Here is a 23170-nt window from a genome sequence, read left to right as displayed (position 1 = left end):
CCTTGGTGGAGTAACAGCCTGAGCACAGGTTGGGGGCTGGGCAGGGCAGGAGGGTGACACGTTGGGGGACCAGAGTACAGAGGCTGAGGTGGAAGGCAGACTTATGAATTCCCAGGGGGGAGGGGTGGGCTGGTGTGAGTAGAGGAGGAGGAGCTGGCCACAGAGTGGGTAGGGAAAGGCCCCCTCCCAGAGCAAGCATGCACCCCTCCAGCCTCCTGCCCATGGTATTGATCTGCTAGATTACTCAATTTCACCCGTATTGATCAGGTAATTGCTTTCTCTCGGTTCTCATTTGAGCTCTGCATTCTTCTGGCTTCCCCTTCTCTCTCCCTCCTGTTTTTTCCTATCAGCCTGACACAAGGCTCCTTAACACAGAATATATATATATATATATATATATAAAGTTTGGTTAGCTGGCCCAGGCTGGCGTTTGCGGAGGGGGAAGGGTGTCAGGCGAGGGAGCGAGGGAGACCAGTCCCCTTGGAACCCCTGAGTTCTTCTATTCCAAGAAATCCCTCCTGACTCCAGATGGTGCAAATGCCCTCAGCAGTCCAGAAAAGATCTGGAGGAAGACAAATCCATGGGTGACCCCAAACCCGAGAGGCCTAGAGCCTCAGCCTCATTCTGCCCTTTCTCACCATCCCACCACATCCTGTTTCCTGTTCCTGTAACTGTGGGACCTGGGATCTCCCAGCTCCTCAGCCAGGCGTTTAGCTGTCCCTCCACTAAGGCTCCAGAGTCCTGCCTCCATCCCTCTTACTGCTCTTTCAGAGCCTCTGAAACTCTAGGGAGTGCCCGTTGGCCCCTTTCCCCCTCCGTAGGGGTATGTTTGTGTCCCTCTGGCCCGATGTCCTCACACTGCCCCCCTTTCTCACTACTGTCCAGGCCCCAGCCCCATCCACCACGCCCTAGGGCTCAGGCAGCACACCTGGTCTCCAACTGGAGGAAGGGGAAACCTAGCAAAGGCGCCTCAACCCCTCATCCCAGGGATGGGGTACAGTCAGAGTGGGGAGGGAGCTTCTCCCCCTCCCAGGTAATCCCCAGTCTAAGAGAGGGGATTCAGTTCCCCCAGGGAGCCCCTAATCTGAAAAGGGACATTGTCTGGTTTCCTGAAGCCCCCAGTTAAAGGGGAGACAAGGGCCACCTGAAGACCCGGCAAGAGGACTCACAGACAAAAAGACAAGGCCTAAAGGGAGAGGGAATGGTGAAAACCCTGGACATGATTCAGACCTCCACCACCTGCCAGAACTCAGTGGTGGGATTTGCAGCCCTGGCCCAGTTCAGGGACCAGCAGGACAGAGGGCCAGCAGGTATTAAAAGTATAATTTTAAACAGTTCCACCCTGAGACCAGAGCAAGCAGGGCCCTAGCTGGGACATGGCATTTATGAGGCTGAAGGGGATATGCCCCCTGGAACCATGTCCCTACTTCTAGTCCAGGCTCTGGGTTCCTGGCATCTTGGAATTCCCTGCCCAAATGACCTGAGCTGCATCCGGGCTCCTTCTCCTGAGCAGAGGCAACAAATCAGTTGCCATCAAATGGATTCCAACTCATGTGTGTCAGTGTAGAACTATACTCTGTAGGGTTTTCAATGGCTGGTTCTTTGGAAGAAGATCATCAGGCCTTTCTTGCGAGGCACATCTGGGTGAACTTGAACCTCCAATCTTTCAGTTAGCGGCAGAGCGTCTTAACCATTTGCATCACCCAGGGATTCGGTGCTCTTGCAAATGCCAGGAATAGGCAGGGGTACAAAAGATTTGTAGCAGTGGAGCTCTATTTCCAAAACTTCTACTGAGAACTCCAGTTTATAAAACAGATGAAAGCTTTCGGTGACCTTCAAAGGCAGATTTGAATCTTCATGATTATGTCAGCCCCTCAAGCTCTTCAAAGGCCCTAAAGGGTCAATGCTGGGACAATTTGAAAAGCACCACATTGAGACAGAACAGTAGGGGACAGCTTCCGGCAGAGACTGGAGGCCCTTGAGCTGGACCTTGGTCATTGTCTGACCTCCAAGGATTCAGCAGGCATGAGATTTGCTGAGCATTGCTTACCTCTGATGCCTGGTGCAGGAGACCCCCTAGAAAAGACAGGCTGGGGAAGAGTGCAAGGGTGGGGCTGAGAAAAGGAAGGCCAGAGAGCCAAAGGGGTCCCGTACTAGTGTTCTAGGGCCACTGTAGCACACTGGGTGGCTTTAAACAGCAGAAGTGTGTAGTCTCCCTGTTCTAGAGGCTACAAGTCCAAGTTAGGGTGTCATAGCAGGGCCATGCTCTCTCTGAAGGCTCTAGAAGATATCTCCTTGCCTCTTCCTAACTTCTAGTGGTTGCTGGCAACCCTTGGCATCCCTAGGCTTCTAGATGCCTCAGGCCAGTCTCTGCCTTCATGTTCACATGGCCGTCTTCCCCCTGTGTGTGCCTCTGTGTGTCTCTCCTCCTCTTTTTATAAGGACACCAGTCATATTGGATTAGGGCCCACCTTACTCCAGTATGACCTTAAGTTACTTTAGCCAATAACATCTTCAAAAACTCTATTTCCAAACAGGGTCATGCTCACAGGTATCAGCGTCTAAGATTTTGACATATCATTTTGGGGAACACAATTCAACTCATAACAGGCCCACCCACATCCTCCGAGAAGGAGGACAACTAAAGCACTCAGAAGCTGGGGACAAAGGTAGGAATATCATCAAAAAAAGTTTCCTGAGGCCTACTATGTGCCAGACACGGAGGTAGGGGCTAGGAAGTCCACGGTGAACACGACAGATAAGGCTTAGACCCTCCTCATGGAGTTTACAGACTCTGGGAGATTATAAAACAGCACTCCCTTCCCCAAAACCTCCCAACCCCCACCCACCCATGCCCATTACCAGGCCCATGCAGCCCACTGGGTCCCCTTCTAGGAAGGGAACCCACTGGGAAGGATGCAGAGCAGGGCACCGTCCACTCTGCACTAAGGGAGTCCCGTCTCTGGACCACGTGCTCCCATCATGCCCCATGAGGAGGCAGAGAAGGGTGTGGGGAGTGCGCCCCAGCAGCCATGAGCTGGCAAGCACCATCCCTCTCTCTCACTGCCATCATCCTCCACAGAGCCCCTCACAACTCCCTCGTCTTCTCTAGAGTTTTCCAGAACAGGGGACAATCCAGCCCTTTCCCCTCCTACCTTTGTTTCCAGAGGTCCCCCACCTCTGTGTCCTGGGAAGTTACTCCTATAGTCTGACTTCTCGTTGTTAGTTGCCATCCGGTTGATTCCAACTCATGGCAGCCCCATGTAAGCAGAGTAGAACTGCTCCACAGGATTTTCAAGGCTGTGATCTTTTGGAAGTGGATCGATCGCCAGGCCTATCTTCCAAGGTGTCTCTCAGTGGATATGGATCCTCAGCTAGTAGGCTAACCATTTGCACCCCCCAGTGACTCCATTCCACCTACTGCTTCCACAGCCTTTGTTTGTTTGTTTGTGTTTGTTTGTTTCCTAGTCCTTTTTTGCCTCCTCCTTCACCTTTCCCCACCGCACCTTTCTCCCTTCCTTCCTTCCCTGATACCTGCACTGCCATTCACTTTGGCCTCCTCTCATCCAGGCCTGGAAATAGCATGACCAACTGTTCCAGTTTGCCCCAGATTATCCCAGTTTTAGCACTGAAAGTCCCAAATCTCAGGAAACCCTTTAGCCCTGTGCAAAGTAGGCCGGTCTGGCGCTCTACCTAGAAGGAAGGATACAGTCGAGAGTTCAGCTCGAGGGATCAAGCTGGGGCAGGCTTTGGGTACAAACACTGAGAGGCCAGCAGCATTTGCCCACACACACAGGGAGACAAAGGCAGGCGCGAGCACACACACACACACATACTTATACACAGAGACGCCCATAACACAGTCTCCAAAACAAAGCATAGGTCCACACACCCAAAGCAGACACCCACAGAAACATGGGCTCACACGCTCAGGCTCACACACAGACAGACCCAGACTCACACACTCATATCCCTAGAGATAGGCGTTCGTGGACTCAGAGAGGCACAACTACACACATATTCCCAGGAATGCGTACAGATGTACCTGCTCATGGTACAGCGACAACTCGTGCTGGGAACACAGAAACTGGCACAAACACCTACGCACAAAAATACCCGGTGGGAGAGAAGACAGCCACAGAGAAACGCAGACTCATTTCACATATCCTCTGAGGCACACAGATGCACACCTACTAACAGAGACAGACAGACAGACATTCAGACACCCACACAGAGGCACAAACAGACAGGCGACTTTCTATAAACACGGGAGTACAAAGGCACCTTCACCTGTGCCCGCACAGTGAGCTGATCAGCACATTCCAGGGCTTTCCCCTGTTCTGCCTTGAAAATACCCACAGGGTTTGGGAGGTGGGCCAGCCCCTTCTCACCCCCAGAGAGGAAAGGGTAGGCCCAGGGACGGAGATTTTGCCCTGCAGGGAGTAGGTCCTGGGCCTAAGCCTCACAGAACCAGACAGTGCAGACCCTTGCCCCATCCCTGCTGATGACTCCTCCCAGGTTTGGAGGACCCCTCGTCTCTGTCCTGGTGCCAGGGCTGGGGACAGCTCTGAGAGCAGCCCTGTGGAGAGGGTGTCAGGGGTGGGAAGCCCTCGCTCCCTCTGGAGGGGTCGGGCTGGTGGGACTGGAGAAGTGTGAGTGAAATGGGTTTATTACTGGGAGTCTGTTGCCTCGATTGGTATCGATCCCCTCATGTCACCTTCCATTGCCACTAATGGGACATGAAGAGTCTCCACCGACGCCATAGCCACCCACTCTACACACTCACACACAGCCTCCCCTCCCCCCTCAGCTACTGCCACTGTCCCTCTGGCACCCCTCCCCCCCATCCCCAGCCCCACTTCTATTGCTGCATTCCAGGGCTGTCTCAGCCTGGCCTTCTTGGCACCTCTTCCTCCTCTCCCCTTCCCTCTGCCTCATCCACCCCTTCCTCTCTTCTTCTTCTCCTTCCCCCTCTGTGTCTCCTCAAGCCTAATTTTCTCCTCCTGAATATGTTTACCTGCCACTTTCCTTGTCCCCTTTCCAGACCATCTGGGGGCCTATCTGTCTTGGCCTCTTCCCTATTCCAGGTGTCCCTTTTCCCTTCCTTTCTTCCCCTCTTCCCTCACCCTCACTGTCTGATCTCATCTACCACCACTCCCCTCCGTCCCTCTGACAACAGTGCGTTGGACCCCACCCTCTTGGAAGGTTAGGGAATGCGTAGTGGGAACGACCCATTTGTCTCCACCAGTTGGCAGAGAATTCTTATTAAGAGATATTCTCCCCTTGTCACAACTGAATTGGCCAGACAGACACTCTGGAACCCGCCAAGTCCCCCAGGTCCATCCCACTGGGTGCCCCCACCCTAGGCAGATCCCTTGCAGAAGTGCAAGGAGAGACGGGAAGAGAAGTAACAAGAGCCCTTTTTTCTTTCTTTCGTCTTGTTCCTCAGGGGGAGTCCCTGGGTGATGGAAAATGTTAAGTGCTCAGCAACGAACCAAAAGGTTGGAGGTTCAAGTTCACCTTGAGGTGCCTCAGAAGAAAGCCTGTTGATCCAATTCCAAAAGGTCAGCCATGGAAAATCCTGAAGTTCTACTCTGACACACAGGGGGCCATCAGGAGTCCGGGTTGACCCCATGGTAACTGGTTTCCTCAGGGAGGGAAATAGCACCACCTCCTCATCTCCACCCCATCTTGCAAACCGCCATCTCATGCAGCCTCATAAGAAGCTGTCCCCAGGGTCTGACGCCATCCCTGTCTTCAGGTCCTGCCCATTTTAATGTCAGATGTGTCAACAGCACAAGTGAGGCCTGAGAGGGCCCATTCAAGGTGGTGAGGTCTTGGTACAATGTATGTCAAACAGTGTCCATAGCTCTGAATTTAGTCTATCATGCTGTTTACTCAAGTGAGAAAAAGTCACCAACTAGAACGGGAAAATTCTACTTGAGATCCAAGTAGGGCACCCTTGGGTTTGCTCCTGTGAGGAGTACATTACGTGCCTGAGTCTGCGCCATTAAACCGCAGGAGCTGCAAGGAGAGCTGAGGAGATGGGGTTGTTCCCAGGCCCTGCCTGCCCCTTCCTCAGCCCTGAGAGACTCCTCTCCAAGTAGACTCTGGGACATACCCAGAGCGAGCGCTCAGCCCCAGGATGGGAGGTACTCCAGACTCACCCATCTCCAGGCACAGACGTGGAGCCTCCACCCCCACCCCAAATGACCCAGACCTAACAGTGTCACTGTGTGAAGGGAGTATAGGAGTTGCATCTGGCCAGGTACAGTTGAAGGAAATGGTGTTTTGGAGGCAGTTTAAAATGTGTTGAGGTTGCTCGTTTTGAGTTAGGGTAGTTGGATTAGCTAGAGCTGACTGGAGGTACGTTTGGGTTTATTCACTCAGTAATCATTGATAGAGTAGCCCCCATGTCCAGGTACTCTGCTAGGCCCTGGGATGTATATGGAGATGCTCACAGTCTAGACAGGGCTTGGTTTGGTCAGGAGACCCATACCCCCCAAAGGGCACTAGACCATTTGCGTATGTAAAGGGGTCCCTGGTAGTGCAGGGGTTAAGAGCTATGGCTGCTAACCAAAAGGTCAGTAGTACAAATCCACCAGCTACTCCTTGGAAACTCTATGGGCCAGTTCTACTTTGTCCTACAGGGTCACTATGAGTCAGAATCAGCTCCATGGCAATTAGCTCTCCATCCCAGAAGCCAGTGTCTGAGCCATAGGCTTGGCTTCCTAACCCCACACCCAGCCCCCTCTACAGGGCAGGAGGCTGATGTGTGAATTGGGCAGGAGGAGCCAGGGACAGAACTGCTTTTAACATCCTCCTGGAAGATAGGAGCAGCAGAAGAGGAGAAGAAGAGGAGAGGTAAAACCCTACTCCTCTCAGAAGCAGCTACTCTAGTTCTAGCAAGAGCTTGAAGTTAGCCCCCATGAGGGACTTTCCTGGGAGCTGGGATGGTGGCAGGAAGTGGGAAGGCAGAAGAGCCTTCAGCTTCCTTATCTGGGAGTCTTTCAGAAGTTGCCCTCCCAAGAGAGCTTGTGGAGACAGGAGGTGGTCTGAATGACCCCATGGAATCCAGGGCCTCAGTCTCGGAGCCTGTTGTCCCCACTTCAGATTCTGCTCCGACCCCCTCCTTGACCTGGGCCTTCATGACGAGGAGGAGGAGAGCAGTCCTTCCTCCCCAGAGTCCTCGCTGGCCACAGCCTCTTTCTACTCCTGACTCAAATAGCCCTGAAACTCTTCAAAGAGGGAGAAGGGTGGGGTAAAGTTGAGCAAGGAGCAGGACAAGTTCTCCAGATGAGGAAATACCAACGACATCCTAAGAGAATACCCAGCATACCACGGCTTCACTCTAACCTCAGTCCCTCTCACTGTAGTTCTTCTCTGTCCTCTACAGAGGTCAAGTCTGCCTAGCCCTTGCTAATATTCCTTGCCCCTACCCCCACCCCATCCAACTCCCTGGAAAAACCTTCTGCTCCATCCCTCTCTCTGTAGCCCCTTTCCTCTTGGGCCTTGGAGGGTGTGCTCGGACCCCTCTCTGCCTCTGCCTCCACCACAAGGATCCTCTCTCTCTGCACCGCCCTCCCCCCGCCTCCGCCCGACTTCTGTCTCTCCATCAATCAGCCTCTCTCTCACCTTTCCATCATGTTAGCTTCGGTTGATTTAACCAGAAAACAACCCCCAGAATTTAATTCCATGGCCCTCCATTCCCATCTCCATCAGCTCAGGGCTGGGAGAGGCAGTGTAATGAGGGAGGGGTGGGGTGAGTGTGATACTTGGCCTCTCAGAGTCAAGGGGGAAAAAAAAAGAAAATCATATTGATTCCCCCCAATGACATCCATCAATATTCTCCTTCCCCCTAAGGGTTGGGGAGATTGGACACCAGCCTGACAGGCTCTAGGGTTGCTCGGTCCCCGGGACTTTAAAGACATAGGTTCTGCTCTTTGACATCCTTCCTCCTCCATCTTCCCCTGAGAAGCCTCTCCTGAAGTCGGTTACCTAAGTCCTCTAGTATATTCTGGAATCCTACGCTTAATCGTGTCCCTACCATTTCCTTGGCAGGTTTTCTGACACCCCTGCAGTCACTCTCCTGGCTGGTTTACCCCTTAGTTGGAAGTTCTTCCTGTTGTCTAACTTCCAGTCATCTTAATAAAGAAAAGGAAACATCACTTTCTAGAACTGTAAGAGGAAAAAGACATATTAAGTGCTTAAAAATCCTTAGGGCAAGGAGATTGGGTAAACTACTTGTTATTTTTTAATACTTGAGACTAAAAGGAAAAGGGAGCAATTACAAAGCTCCAACACCAGTATATAAGCAGAGGAGGGACCTGGGGCTCAGAGGAAAATAACAAAGAGTGCAGTGGCATTAAGGGTCAGAGAATGTGAAGGGGGAATTCTTGTCCAGGCCTGGACTCCAAGGCCACAGGAAGCTCCATGAGAGAAGGGCTGACTTATAGCGGGAAGGGTAGAGGGTAGACAGCTGGAAGGACTTCCAGATAGTTCAGCATCCCTTTCCCTGGAGATGAAGGGGTAGCCCAATTGCCAATCTCCCTGTTGGTCAAATGTTTTAGGAGCCATCTGTCCCCAGAGCAGGCTCTGGATGCAAAAGACCCAGGAAGAGATACTCCCTCCCACCCTACCCCTCACAGTGGTGGGGGTGCATGGGAGGGGACGCAGGACAGTGGTGTCGCTGGCCCCCAAAGGGTTAATGCTATTGTCTGAAAACCACATCGCTCCCCTGGGAGCTTGGAGATCCTGCTCTCATTTTAAGTAACCCTAACGCATGTGATGAGCGAGGGGTCGCTGGTCTCCAGGAGTGCGCCAGAAAGAGCCAGACAGAGACCGGGGACCAGCTGCTGCTCCAAGGTAAGGGACTCTGGTGGCAGGTCTGCCGTTGGGGCTGGCAGGGAGGGCCCAGCCCCCAAGGGACAGCCCTTCTTTGTCCTTACCCCAACCCCAGCTGTGGAGCCAGATGAAGGGAAATAGGAGGAAGAGAAGTAAGGAAACCTGGGCACTGGATGGAGATGGGAGGAGCCCAAGGACCACACGGAAGCTGCCTGAGAGGTGGCAGGGCTCTTCCATCCGGCTGTGGGACAGCTGCAGAGCCAGGAATTGGGCAATCAGGGCAGAGAGAAGTGGAAGCCTTGGCACCTACAGGAGGACATCATGAAGACAGCGGGTCCAACATGGCAGTAGGCTCTTGTCCCCAGATAGGGCACAGCTGTGGTCAGGTGTTGGCTCACTTGGGAAGGTATGACTCCCCGGATTCTGAAGGCTGAATGAATGATGGTTTCAGCCATTCCCATGCCCTGTGTCTATGCGAGCTCACTGCTGCCATCCTCTGTGGCCAAGGTCAAAGGGCCATAGGTGAGGACTGATAATCAGCTGGTTTCTATGGGGCAGAAGGAGGTGGATGAGGGTGTGGACATCAAAGTGGAGGGATGGGAAGGAGCAGAAGGTGAGCAGAGGGTTACCAGGGATGGGGAGAATTGCTCCCATCAAGCCAGGCTGGGATGAATTACATTGAAATCTCTTATGGGATAAGGGCATTCTGCCCTGTCCTCCTGCCTTCCCCCACCCCCTTCCTCAGGCTCCTGGCAGAGAGCTAGGACCAAGAAGCCTGAAGTCTGAGAGCTTGGGTCCCCCCTTATCCCGAAAGCCCCTGTAATGGCAAGCGCAGATGTGGGCTCTGTGACGCTGGAGAAGCACAGAAAGATGCTGCTCCTGCGCCAGACAGAAGTCCTGCTCCTCTGCCCAGCCCTTTTCCCATTGCATCCAAGAGGAAAATGGTTAGGGAAGAGTGTGGGTGCTGCTGCCACTCCACATGCAAACCCCAGGACAGTGGAGCCCCAGTGGGGATAGGGACCAGAGCTCGTGGATGGAGCCTTGGGCTGGGCTTGGGGCTTAGTGGAAGGTGAAGTTAGGATTCGTGTTAAGATTGCGGTTGAGGGCAAGTGTTGAGGTTGAGGCTGGAAGTTGTTGGGGGGTTGAAGTTGGGGATTGAGTGAGAAGATGTCAGAGGCCCCCAGCTGATTAGAACTGTCCCAGATGCCTACTGACACCTCCACTTACTGCTGACTGGTCTCCATTACTCAGCCCCACACTGGCCCTGCCAACTCACCCCAGCTCAGCGTCCTTCCAGCTTTCACTTCCTCTCCCTCTGACTCGGCTCCTCAGCCACCTCAGCCTCTGCTCGAGGGGATTTCTTGTCCCTGGGTTGGGAGGGGGGAGGAAGGAAAACATTGGGGCTGTCCAGGCAGGGGGATGCCCTGGGGCACAGCTGATGGGAAAGAGATGAAAGGAACCAAGGCAGAGGTTCCCCCTGGGGAAGGGGGTGGTAGAGGGCTGGAGGGCTTTGGGAATGAAGCCGTGGGGGTGGGGCAGTGGGGCTGTAAGAGCCTGGGGGGGGGAGCTCAGAGGCCGTGTTGAGTCTCCAGCACTGAAGCACGGATGAGAAACAGAGGGGCAGGAAGAGAAAGACAGAAGGAGAGGCAAGAAAACAGAAAGTGACAATGAGAGACAGTGACAGAGACAGCAAAGCAGAGGTCGGGGCTGGGCGGGAAGTGGTGAGACAGAGACAACCCTCTAGAGGAGGGAGATGGGCATCCCAGGGGAGGCAAGCCAGTTAGAGACAGTGACAAAGATAGAGGCCGTGTGGTCTGTAGACAGAAAAGAGACCTAGAAAAACAGAGAGAAAAGGGACACGGGGAGAAAAGAAAGTGCGGTAAACAGTGGCGCTAGTAAGACCAGGAGAAGGTGGGAAACGGAATGTAGAAAGAGGGAAGAAGAATTAGACTCGGAGGGAAGTGGAGATAAACAGTAATGAGAGAGGAAATGAGCTAAAGAATGATTTAAAAAAAAAAAGATCAAACAGAGTGAAACCGAGACCTACAGAGGCTGGACAGACAGAGGGATGGGTGTGGAGCTGGAAGCCGGGTCGCCTAACACCCCTTCTCCCTCATCCCCTGACCCTGGGCCCCTGAAGGACACAGACTGAGTGTGTGTGAGGGCGTGACTTTCCCCTTGACCTTCAGCTGCCCAGCTTGGCAGGTCTGGAGGTAGGGGGGTGGGGGCGTCTGGCTTTGGATTTCTGCTCCACAGAGTTACACAAACCTTTTAAATCCCATGCCCCCCTGGGACCTCAGAGACAAGACTGCAAGAGATGGGAGCTGGGGGGAGGGGCGAGCAGAGATCTGAGACCAGACCAAGGGGGCAATGGGAGCAGGTCAACATGGAGACTGGAGAGGTGAAGGAGAAGGGCTGCTGCTGGGTCCTGCTGGGGGCATGGACAGGGAGGGAGCAGTAGAAGAAAGGAAGGGCTGGTGCCACAGGAGGGAGAAGAGGTTCAGCTGGCAGGATTCCCACCCACAGGCATCAAGAAGGGGTCCTCTCTGCCCCAGGCAGGGAATCTCTGGGTTGCGGCCAGTGGCAGAAGGACGAAGAAGATGCCATTGGGGTCTCTGTCAGCAAGTCCCGTGTTTGGGGGAACGGTCCCGTGCTTGGGGGAGAAGGAAAGGGAGGCTTGGGGATGTGAAGAAAGGGCATCTCTCCCTGCCCCTCCTCCAAATTCCCTAAGGGAGAAGGTGGCTGGTTTTGCCTTTCCCAGCCCTCAGCCCTTTGCTCTCCTACCTAAGCAGCTTTAGCTAATAGCATTAAAGGAGGACTAACTGAGCTCTACTTGGCGCTGAGATCAAGAGCAGAGACCAGAGGCTCCTAATCAGATTGAGGACTTGGTGGACAGCCGGGCGAGGGGAAGCGCAGTTTATTCAGTGCTAACAAGCGTAAAATATCTGCCAGAGAAGGCCATCTCTGTGTCTCAGAGGGGCTTCTCTGCTGCTGCAGCCCCTCTGGGCTCATTTCCCCACTCTGCTTTCTTAGTCCCCAGGTGAGGTCCCCAGGACCTCACCTCCATCTCCAACTCCCAACTTCTGCATTGCTGTTTTTCTCCATCTCTCTGGTACACTCTTCCCCCTGACTCTCTTACTACCTCTCTCTTTTGGCTGCCTTTGTATTTATAAACAGTCCCGTTTTCCCACTGAATCAATCAAGCTGTCACTGAAAAGACTTGGTTTTGTCTAATCAATCAGATTATGCCGCAATCCACTTCAGCTGCTTAGAAGACCCAACAACGAAGTGATCTTTGATGCAGGTTTCTCGTTGCATAGATGCAGCCTTTGATCTCCAGCTGTCCCACTTTTTTTATCCTGTGTTTCTATCTTTCTCATCCTCTCCGTATTCCTCTCTGCCCATCTATCTGTCTGTCTTCTGGCTTCCTGGGGCCTCCACTGATCATTTCTTCTGGCAAAGAGCCCATAGTTTAGCTTTAGACTAGAGGTGCTCCTTCATGGCCCAGCACCTCCCACAAGCCTTACCTCTCTCTGCTCTGAAGTTTCATCCTCAATTTCTCTGCCCTGATTGACTGATTACAGCACAGAGCCTGGAGTCAGACAGACCTGTTCCCATCCGGCTCCACCACTTGGCTGGGGATCTTATGCAAGCATCTTAATCTTTTGAGCCTCAATTTCCTCAGCTTACAAAACAGAGATAATACTACTCACCTCAAAGGGTTATTGTGAGGGTTAAATGAAGTAGCTTGTGGAAAAAAAAAATGTCAAGCCCAATGCCGTGTGTATGATAGGGGCCCACTTCGTATTAACAATAATCTTTAAAAAGTAAAATCTGCTTTGGACATTTCCTTTGGCGCCAAGCCCTAACTCAAGGCTCAATCTCTATTGTTATCATCCTTATCTATATTGCTTTTATTAAGTAATGACCTAAAACCTACATCCGTTGTAATGAGCACTTACATTGGCCAAAGGGATTAATCATATTGTTAGTAATCCGAATCACGGTGATAATGACAATGATAATTGCTTGCTTGCTGCTATAACCCCACTTTCCTTCCAGAAACACAAAGCGCTTAAAGGAAGCCACTCTGATCATTGAAGATTGGGTTGTGATCCTTTTTGATTTATGGTTCTCAACACTCATCCTGCTCTAAGGACGTGGATCCCACCGTTGCGGCTGTAGGGGCTGTACAGAGCCTGTTAAAGCTTGGGGTATAGGTCACAGTGTAAGAGTGAGGGGGCTGCGGGGGTAGGGAAGCAGAGCGGGAGGACTTCCTCCAGACCTGAGAGTGTCACCCCCAGAGTATAGATTAAAATGAAGCCCAAGGAATTAAGGTTAGACACCAGGAACAATTTTTGGACATAAAGGTAGTCCAGAATTTCCTCTCTGAAGTTTTCACAGTCAGCTCAGAGGCTTCATTCGGAAAGAGGAGGATTTGAGAGGACATTTGGCAGGACTTTTCAGCAGTGAGGATTTCCACATCCAGAACTGGCAAGTTCCTCGGAGACCTGAAGGTCTAGGAAAGACTCATGAACACGGGAGAGGCTGGGAAAGGAGGCTGCCAGCATTCAGGAAACTGGAGGACTTGAGTTCACCCACTGGTACAACTTAGGTCTGGGGTTTTAGGTGTTTTTCTTTTTTGGAGTGATAGGAGAGGGTTGGCAGCCTCCAACTGTGGCTAAAAATGATAAATCTTGAGTTAAAGTCTTGCTTTCGCTCTTTCACTTTAGAGCTGTGCGACCTTAGAGCGGTTACTCAATCCCTCTGAGCCTCCACCTCCCTTCTACACCTACCTTCTATGAAGTTTAGTGTATGCCAATTCCTCAGCACAGTACAGGGCACACTGGGTGCCTGGTAAGTGATGGTTGTTATCATTCTCTTCTTGCCAGATCCTAAATCCACCCTGAGGTCTCACATCCTTCCTAATAGGAAACACTGCCGGATCGGGGGGGCAAGCCATAGGAATTTTATCAGCTCACTCTAGGAAACAATCTTCATTCCTGGAATCTCTCACCTCTGCACATCCTATCTCCCAACCCACTTTGCTAAGGCTAGAGAGTAGAGAGCCCGATCCACTTGAAGTTACATGCAGGAGAAACTTCCCAGTGGGCAGGGCAGGAGAGAAGGACTGGAGAGGACGAGAGAAGACAAGAAGAGGGTTCCAAACTATCAGCTTAGTTTAGAGACAGAGGGATGGGTGGGCTAACCTATTCATCCAAACTCAGAGTAGGCATGGACCTACTCACCCTCCTGCTTACCTGTTTCCAGAGATGCTCACCCCTCAAAGCTCTTGCCTAAGTCACTTTGTCAGCTGGCCTCCCTGGACCAGAGTGTTCCCTGGGAAAGAGAGAGCAAGGAACAAGATGACCTGAATTGGGGAGAGTGGGGAGGATCTTCCAGCCTGAGGTGTCTGGGATTCCTTGAATTTCTTTCGTAACACCCACAGCCTATTTTTACTGTATTTTGTAAGTTCTTGCTACTCAAAATAGGGGCCTTGGACCAGCAGCAGCAGCACCCCGCCCCCCACCCCAGAGCTCCTTAGAAGTGCAGAATCTCACAGCCTACCAAGTCCTACTGAATCAGAATCTACATTTTAAAGGGACCCTCCAGTGGTTCTTATATACATTAGGGTTTGAGAAGCATTGCCATAGATTGTGTTTTAAAAGTCTTAAGGCTACACAGTTTATGAGAAAGTGCTTTGGATTAAGAGCTAGGAAGTATGGCTCTGGACTTTGTGGCTAACTCACCGTGTGTCTTTGGTCAAATCACTTTCCCTCTCTGAGCTTCATCTGTAAAGTCGGAAGCTACTCCAGATATGCTGTCCAAACCCGGCGGCCTAGTAAGTTCTAGTTGAGAACAGTACTCCCTTCATCAGAGATGGAAACCCAGAGCCAGAAGTCATCTAAGCCATTCTCCTGTTTACACGAAGTCCCAAATAGGAAAATGTCCAGGCCCAGCCCAGCCCCCAGAAGCAGGCACTTTATCCCAGAGTCCCCATGCAGCTTCTGGCATATTGGTTCATCTTCCGTTAGCAAATGCGGAAACCAGCCTTTTGCACCTTCTTTATTTTTTTTTTTTTTAGAGCCACCTGGTGGTGTAGTGGTTAAGTGCTACGGCTCCTAACCAAGAGGTCAGCAGGTCGAATCCGCCAGGCACTCCTCGGAAGCTCTATGGGGCAGTCCTACTCTGTCCTGTAGGGTCGCTATGAGTCGGAATCAACTCGACGGCACTGGGTGGGTTTAGAGTCACCTGGAAGGTGTTGGGGCTTGGATGTTTTCTTTCCTCTCTTTGTGTACATTAGGTGAGTCTGTCTCACTGGGGCTCGCTCTGCAAATCTCCCACCCTCTTAATGGAAGCCATTAAGATTCTATCTTCCTTGCCCATAGTTTAGTAATTCAACAAATACTTAGCAAGCACCTGTGAGTCCAAGGCCCAGCAGTTCCTGATTTCATGGAGCTGATATTCTAAGGGGGAAAACAGATATTAAACAACAATACCAATGATAAGTTCATTACCATTTATTTATTCTCTCATCAACCATTTATTGAACGCCTACTATGTGCCAGGCAGAGTCCTTGCATGGTGCAGTTAACCAAAAGTTTGGAGGTTCAAGTCCACCCAGAGGTACCTCAGAAGAAAGCCCTAATGATTACTTCCAAAAAATCAGCCATCGAAAACCCAGCGGAGCACAGTCCTACTCTGACACACATGCAGTCACAATGAGTTGGAGTCAACTCAGTGGCAACTGGTTTGGTTTTTTGCTTTTGTTTTTTTATGTTCTAGGCACTCTTCTAGGCCCTTGGGGACCCACTGGTGAAAAAATGCACAAAAATCCCTGCTCTTTTCAAGTGCAAAAATGTTCTAAGTACTGTAACGGGGCAGGTATGTGTATATGCCACCGCCTCTCCACTCAGGGTTTACAAAGAGCCGCGATTAATTATGTTTTCTGTTGTCCTCTCGGGAAAAATTCCAATCCCGTTAAGCCCTGAGAAGAGATCTCATTCTCTGTCTAAATCCCCTGATGGGGGCAGGATATAGGACCCTTTGCATTCTTCTCCATCTCTGTAAGTGTCTCAGTCCCAAGCCAAGAGTCCTGGGCCAGCCTCTGGCCAGTGAGGAGACCCCAGAGGAGCCTGAGCCCTGCCCTGGGCATGGGGTAGCTTCCTGGCACAGACCCCTCTCTCCTGCCTTTTCTCCCCTTGGCTCATTCCTTCGACTCATTCCTTTCCTCTACTCTTTTTCTTTCCTGACCTTCTGTCAGCCTTCTTATTCCTTCCTTCTTTCTCTCCCTCCTTCCTTCCGCTTTTATCACCCTCCCCCAACCCCACCCCTACCCCCGCCTCCTTTCTCTCCCTTCCCCTTGTCTTAAGTGGCTACCATTTTGTCCCAAGGCCTAGACACAGCCCTCTCTGCCCCAGAGTGGACCATGCACTGCAGCTGCTTGGCCAAGGGTGTCCCTGCTGTCCCCGGCAACTACTGGATCTCAGGTGAGCCCCTTTGCCAGGTTTCCCTCCACCATCCTGTGGGTGGGATGTTGTGTGGCCCCAGGGCAGGGCCTGGCACTTCACACTGGCCTCTCCACCCCAGGCTTGGCCTTCCCTGACTGGGCCTACAAAGCTGAGTCGTCCCCAGGCTCCCGGCAGATCCAGCTGTGGCACTTCATCCTTGAGCTGCTGCAGAAGGAGGAGTTCCGCCATGTCATTGCCTGGCAGCAGGGAGAGTATGGGGAGTTCGTCATCAAGGACCCAGACGAGGTGGCCCGCCTCTGGGGCCGCAGGAAGTGCAAACCTCAGATGAATTATGACAAGCTGAGCCGGGCCCTCAGGTGAGAGGAGGCAGCCAACATGGCCAGAGAGGGCAAAGTTCCAAGAAAAGGGTTGAGGTTTCTGCCCAGCCCTCCGATGATTGGGGAAATGCTTTGCGTGTGGCAAGATGCCTGATTCTCCAGGAACAGCTCGGGTTGGCCTTGCTGGCCTGGGGTAGTGGGGTTTGCTGGGTCTCTGACTCCCTCCTGCATTGGGCCAACTCTCTGTTCTCAACCTCTGGTTCTCCAGATATTACTACAATAAAAGGATCCTGCACAAGACCAAAGGCAAGAGGTTCACTTACAAGTTCAACTTCAGCAAACTTATCATAGTCAACTACCCTCTGTGGGAGGTGCGGGCACCGCCATCACCCCACTTACTGCTGGGGACCCCTGCCCTGTGCCGGCCAGCCCTGGTGCCCATGGGCATGCAGAGTGAGGTAGGCACGAAGGCTGCCCATCCCCAGGGCTACCTCAGGCCGCGCCCTACTTCCCAGTAGGCCACAGCGCTTCTTTCTGCCTCAGGGACCCTCCAGTGTTCTTTTCCCTCTGCATCCAAGTCTCTGAGTCCCCAGGGACAGGGTGATATTCAAAGTATTTAATAATCCCCACAGTACAGCACCCACCTACGAGAAAGGACGACCAATGCCTTCTGTGTGGGCATTACTCCTTCAGTGGTGGATCATAGGAAAGGGGTGGAGCCCTAAGGGAGGGTCCAGGACATCTGAGACTACAGGCGGCACTTGGGCAGTGGTTACTTAACAACCTGTATGAGAGTATTCATTCCATTGTTTTGTAAACTGGTCAACTGTATCAGTGGGTTCTGGGGGAATATATGCCAGGGAAAGTCTGTCCCACCCTCACGCCTCTGTCTCCTCATTCCTCAGCTTCTGCACAGCATGCTGTTCACTCACCAGATCATGGTGGAGCAGCTGTCCGGGCAGCGGACCCCACGAGGGCCACCAGGGGATAAGAAGGGAAGCAGCAGCAGTGACCATCGTGAGTGCTCAGGACAGGGGAGGGGCCAGGGAATCTTAACCAGAAGAGGGAGGATTCTCCAGCTGAGTCCATGGGTGAGGGGCCATGGGACAAGGGATCATACAAGTCATTCATTCAACACGCATTCATTGAGCACCAGCTATTTACCAGGTTTGGCAGTTCAAAGATGAAAAATGGCCCTCGAGATGCTCAGAGTCTAGTGGGAAGGAATCACTAGCTGGTGCTATAATTCAGGTAAGCCCCAGGTGCTTCCAGAGGGCACAGAGAAAGAGTTGGACTTCCCAGAGGAGGCAATACCTGAACAGGCGAAGAAGGTGGAGAAAGATGCCCAGGCAGAGGGAACAGCATTTATATAGCAAAAAACTGTGAGCAGGCATAGCAAATCTGAAGAACTGCTAGTAGCTTGCCGTGGTCAGGGGAGGTTATGTGATGGGGTGGGACATACAAAGAAGGTGAGAGATGGGGCTGGCAAGGGAAACAGGTGTCCAGCCACTGAGGGCTTCAGAAACCATGCTGAGGAGTTGGGCAGGAGGAATCCAGGAGGGAGAGACATGTTGAGATTTTCATTTTATAACGACTACTCAGGCTGCGTGTAGAGTTTGGGTTTGAGGAGGTATAAGACTGGTGTTGGGAGACTTTAGACAATAATCTAGGCAGGAGATGGTGGAGGCCAGAACCAAGGCAAGCGCTTCTTGGATAAATAAGGTGGCGCAGCTGAAGAGAGGCTGGGAAGATAAAGTTCACGCCCCCATTCACTCACTCATCCATTTCCTCTTTCAACAGCTATTTAATGACCTCCTACTAGAAAAAAAAAAAAAAAACTTAGTGTGCCAGGCACTGTCTTAGGGGCTGGGGACACCCATGGCACTACCTTTATAGAGTTTGCAGGCAAAAGAAGGGGGGGGATGCAAACATTAATAATTTGACAAGGATATGTAATTATAACTGTGCTAATTGTTCTAGAGGAGATGTTCAGGATGCTAAGGACATCAGGGAAGACTTCCTTGACAAAGTGTCATTTGAACTGACACCCAAAGCATAAATAAGCATCAGCTTAGCTCAGAGGGAGGGGGAGAACAAGGCAAGTAGAGAGAACAGCGGGTGTTAAGGCCCTGGGACAGAAAAGAGGAGCTGGGCCCAGGCCAGTGAGGCAGCACATGGTGATGGCGGGGGAGAGGAGAGTGAAAATGTAGGTGGAAGCCAGCTCTTCCGAGGCCATAAACTGGGAAGACATAAAATCAGATTTTGTCATACAGACTCTTGACCAACTCAAGGCTCTTCTGCAGAGGCCCAAGACCTATGCCTCTACACCAGGCAATCTCAGCCCAGACACAGCTCTGGCCCAGATGCTCCTAGAGAAGGCAGGTGCTGACTCTGGGCCCCACACATGCAGCTGAGGCAGTGCGCTTGGGGCAGCCCAGGGCCTGCTGGAACTTGCATGGCCACCAGCCTGGCAACCTGGAGCTAAACAGCACCTGAACAGCCCTCTCTGTTCTCTCACCCCCACCCACCAGCTCCCAGCTCTGGGAATGCCTTGGGCACAGAGATTCTTCTCTCTTTGGGAAACCATGAGAAGGATACAAAGTGTTCCCTCTCAAGCCCCAGCTTCCAGTGGGCTGCTCTGCACCTCCCTGCCCTCGGCAGGTGCACACACACACCTTGCCTGTGCTCAGGCCCTGAGGGACATTAAGCGGGTGTAGGTCACCCAGAGGTTGGTAGCTGCCATATGTCCCACTTCTGGAATGAGACTCCAGAAGTTCGTGCCAGCCCCTCACCTTCACTCCCACTCAGAGTATTTGGTGCCAAGAAAGGAAGATGCTTCTGGGCAGAAGAGTGGCCAGGACATTGAACCAGAGCCAGGGAGTTGCCGGGTTGGTGTCGGGAAAGGGTGGGAGAGAAGTAGGACTCTTAGAAATATCTCTTCCACAGGCCTACTGGGCTACACTCTCTGGAGAAGACACAGCCCTGACCTTAGGAGCCCCGGGCTGAGGGAGGACACATAGTCCTCCTGCCCGCAGGGACCCCCACTCTGGGGGAAAACAGCACCGACTCCACCTCACTTAAGAACTCAAGGAAAAGGACAATGACCCAGAGAGAGGGTACACTGCATACGGCAGGGGTCGCCACACTTTTCCTCGTGGAGGATCATTTTTACTATTTTCCCCCTTCCTAGATCCAACTTCAGAAATGTGTTTTCTATCAAATCAACTGAATGTATTAAGAAATAACTAATTTGTTTTTCCAAATTTTATTAACTTCAACCCCACCAATGTGACCACATTGAGCTGATATTTTCCAGTTGTACGCCAAGATGCTTATTCCTTTAGTTAAATGACGTGGGCTTGCTAAGAGAAAATATGGAATTGGGGTTAGGCTTTTTGACATATAGAAAATGGTGTGAAGATCTATATCACCCTCTTCAGGGACCCCACCTACATGTACCTATGGTAGGATCCCAGAGGCAGGGTGGGGGTAGAGGAGAACAGATTAGGGTGGATTTGGAAGGAATGGGAAGAGGGATGGCTCTTGGAAGAAGAGAGCTGTGGGCCAGCCAGTCAGAGAAGAGGTAGGCTAAGTCTCATTCCATGTCCACCCCGGGCCTCACATCCACAGCCTTTAGCTCTGCGGGCTCCTTCGGACTGATAATGTCGTCTGACCTTAGGTCTACCAGTTGTCGTCGAGTCGATTCTTACTCATGACGACCCAGTGTGTGTCTGAGTAGAACTGCGCTCCACAGGGTTGTCAGCGTCTGATTCTTCATAAGCAGATCCCCAGGTCTTTCTTCCGAACCACCCTGGCTGGACTCAAACTTCCAAACTTTCAGTTAGCAGCTGAGCATATTAACCGTTTGGGCCACCCAGGGACTCCAGTAGGCAAGAAAGTGGTTTTATGGATGAAGAAACTGAGGTCTAAGAATTTCAATGCCAAGCCCAAGGCCACACAACTAGTTGTCTGCCCAGCTGAAACTAGAGCCCTTTGCTGCAGGGCTTCGAGAGTGAAGGATGGATTCATTGAGTTACGGCAAAGAATATCTTCATTCATTCATTCAGCACGTTTTTATTGAGCACTTACTTAATTTGCACCAGGCTGGGCTGGGTGCTGAAGATCCAGGGGAGAGTAAAATAGGCACAGTTCCTGCCCTCACAGATTTGGGAACACAGACATTAAATAATTACGCAAATGACGACATAACTCTAACTGAGCTAAGTGCCCTGGAGGAGTCATGAAGGACATAAGAACTGAAAAGCAAGGACTCACCTGGGCTTCCCCCCAAAATGGCATTTACTATGAGACCTGAAGCAAAGAAAAAAAAGGGAGGGGGATGGGGAGAAGGAGGGAGAGTTTCAAGCAAGAACAAAAGGGTAAAGAGAGGAAAAGGGGGCATCTCAGAGAGGTGGGACTGCTCTCTTTGACCCTCTCTCTCTCTTTCTCTCTCTAGGACTTGGATCTGCCCCAGCCCGCTGCCGACTGAGCCCCTGCTGCCATTTTGGGAGCCTCCAAGATGAGCTGCCCAGTTTTGCCTCCTTCACCCCTCCCCTACCACCCCTTCTCCCCCCCGACTGGACCCGTCCTTCAGGACCTTTCTTGCCCTCTCCCCCCACAGAGGAGCAGCTCCTGGGGTCCTCCAAGCCAGACCCCCTGCTCCCAAGCCCCAGCTGCCTCCCAGGGGCCCGGTATTTTCCAGGGCTCCCCCTGGTGGTGGGGCTGGGACAGGGGCCTGGCAAGAGTCTTCAGCTCCTGTCCCTGAGGCCTGAGGGGCTGGGGGAAAAGGCTGATCCCATGATGGGGGCAAAGAGGGGCCTTGATCCCAGAGAGGGCTTCTCCCCAGAGGCCCACGGACTCAAAACTGGGGGGGAAACTCCTGCATCCCCCAATTTGGAGACTTTCAAAGCAGGGTGGCCCTTGGATCCTCCTTAATTGGGAAGGGGGGTGTGAAGCAGGGGTCCAGCTCCATCTCTCTTCTTGCCCACCTCCCTCTGGCCTTGCACTTTCCAGCTCCACTACTGGCGGAACGTGAGCTTCCATTGCAGGAGTTGGACCCAAGGTGGGGGCCAAGTAGGGAAGGAGTGTATGTGAGGATAGGAAAACTGAAGCAGGGTGTCCCTGCCCACTACTTTGCTAATCAGATGAAGATGTTCTTTTTTTTTTTTTTAATATTTTAGGTATAAGGTCGCTATGAGTCTGCACTGACTTAATGGTAGCGGGTTTGGTTTTTTTGGTTTTTATTGTATTTTAGGCAAGAGTTAACACAGCAAATTAGATTTCCATTCAACAATTCACACACAGATTGTTCCATGACATTGGTTAGGGTCCCCACAATGTGTCAGCACTCTCACCATATCCACCCCGCTGGTCCTATTTCCATCTACCCAGTTTCCCTGCCCCGCCCCCCCACCTCCCACCCCATTGCCTTCTCATCTTTTCTTTTGGGTAAATGTTGACCATTTGGTCTCATATTGCTGATTGTTCAAAGGCGTACATTCCTCATGGGTGTTATTGTTTATTTTACAGCCCAATCTATTATTTGGCTAAAATGTGACCTCTGGGAGTGGCTTCAGTTCCAGGTCAAAAAGGATATCTTAGGGCAATAGTCTCGGAAGTTCCTCTAGTCTCTCTCAGTCCAGCAAGTCCAGTCTTTTTTATGAATTTGAGTTTTGTTCTACATTTTTCTCCCATTCTAACCAGGATCTTCTATTGTGTTTCTGGCCTGAACGGTCAGTAGCCATAGCCGGGCACCATCTAGTTCTTCTGGTCTCAGGCTAGAAGAGGCTGTGGTTCACAAAGATGTTCTTAATTTCATTCTTTGGGAGGGGGGAGGTGGAGGAGAGTAAAGTTTGCATCATTTGAAGCATCCCATACCTGCTCACCCCAAACCTGTCAGGGGGGAAATTAAGGGTCTAAGCTAGGGAGGGGACAGGACTTGATTTGCTCCTGAGTCTCAGGACAACTCCAGACACTTCCCTCTCTCTGGGTCTATCTCCCTCATATTGGCTAGGGTCTCTGATCTCCCTCTCTCCCCTTCATGTGCTTCTCTGTCATCCTTCTGATTCCTGTGATCCTGGGAGCTCCTGTCCCATGCAGGCACTTCTTTCTACCTCCATTTGCCCAAGCCCCAGGCAGGTAGGGACGGAGGGACTGGCCTCCTCTCTCTGTAGTACTCCACTGCAGACCTTGAATAAAATGCCCTTGGCAAACTACCCTCTCAGCTGACTGCTTGCCTCCTGTGGTCCCAGCCCCTGCTGGCTCCTCCTGCCCTCTGATGTGGGCTGGAGCTAGATATCACCCAGGATTCTCACAGAAAAGGGGCCAGGGGACTCGGGGAAGGCCTGAGGGCTGGAGCAGGGTCCGAAATCCAGGCAGCTAGTCTCTTGCCTTCTCCTACCATCAGCTCCCAGACAGGAAGACTGAAGGAGGGGGTGACACAGGAGCAATCAGGGTGAGATTAGAAACCAGCCTCCAGGGAAGAACTTCAGAGCACAGCAGGAGTCTTTACAGAATGACACTCAGATCTCTGTGGAA

General features: G+C 52.0%; 1 protein-coding gene across 1 annotated transcript; it reads left to right on the top strand.

Annotated features, from left to right (window-relative positions):
- Nucleotides 1–8790: 8790 nt before the first annotated feature.
- Nucleotides 8791–22795, top strand: LOC126073780 (ETS translocation variant 3-like protein). Its single transcript, XM_049880841.1, has 6 exons — nt 8791–8865; nt 16239–16334; nt 16435–16672; nt 16902–17091; nt 17539–17650; nt 21090–22795. Exons 2-6 carry the CDS (start codon nt 16274–16276, stop codon nt 21566–21568), a joined length of 1080 nt encoding a protein of 359 aa, XP_049736798.1. The 5' UTR covers nt 8791–8865; nt 16239–16273; the 3' UTR covers nt 21569–22795.
- The last annotated feature ends 375 nt before the right edge of the window (nt 22796–23170 follow it).

The sequence above is a fragment of the Elephas maximus genome, chromosome 3 (assembly GCF_024166365.1).
Source record: "Elephas maximus indicus isolate mEleMax1 chromosome 3, mEleMax1 primary haplotype, whole genome shotgun sequence".
In the NCBI taxonomy this organism is placed as follows: Eukaryota; Metazoa; Chordata; class Mammalia; order Proboscidea; family Elephantidae; genus Elephas; species Elephas maximus.
This window is presented reverse-complemented; position numbering and strand designations above follow the sequence as displayed.

Bases quoted from the DNA above. Each gene is read 5' to 3' on its own strand.
- LOC126073780 (XM_049880841.1), top strand. From the start codon at position 16,274: ATGCACTGCAGCTGCTTGGCCAAGGGTGTCCCTGCTGTCCCCGGCAAC. The intron at 16,335-16,434 runs GTGAGCCCCTTT...TCTCCACCCCAG, and splicing joins CGGCAACTACTGGATCTCAG to GCTTGGCCTTCCCTGACTGG. The intron at 17,651-21,089 runs GTGAGTGCTCAG...TTCTCTCTCTAG, and splicing joins AAGCAGCAGCAGTGACCATC to GACTTGGATCTGCCCCAGCC.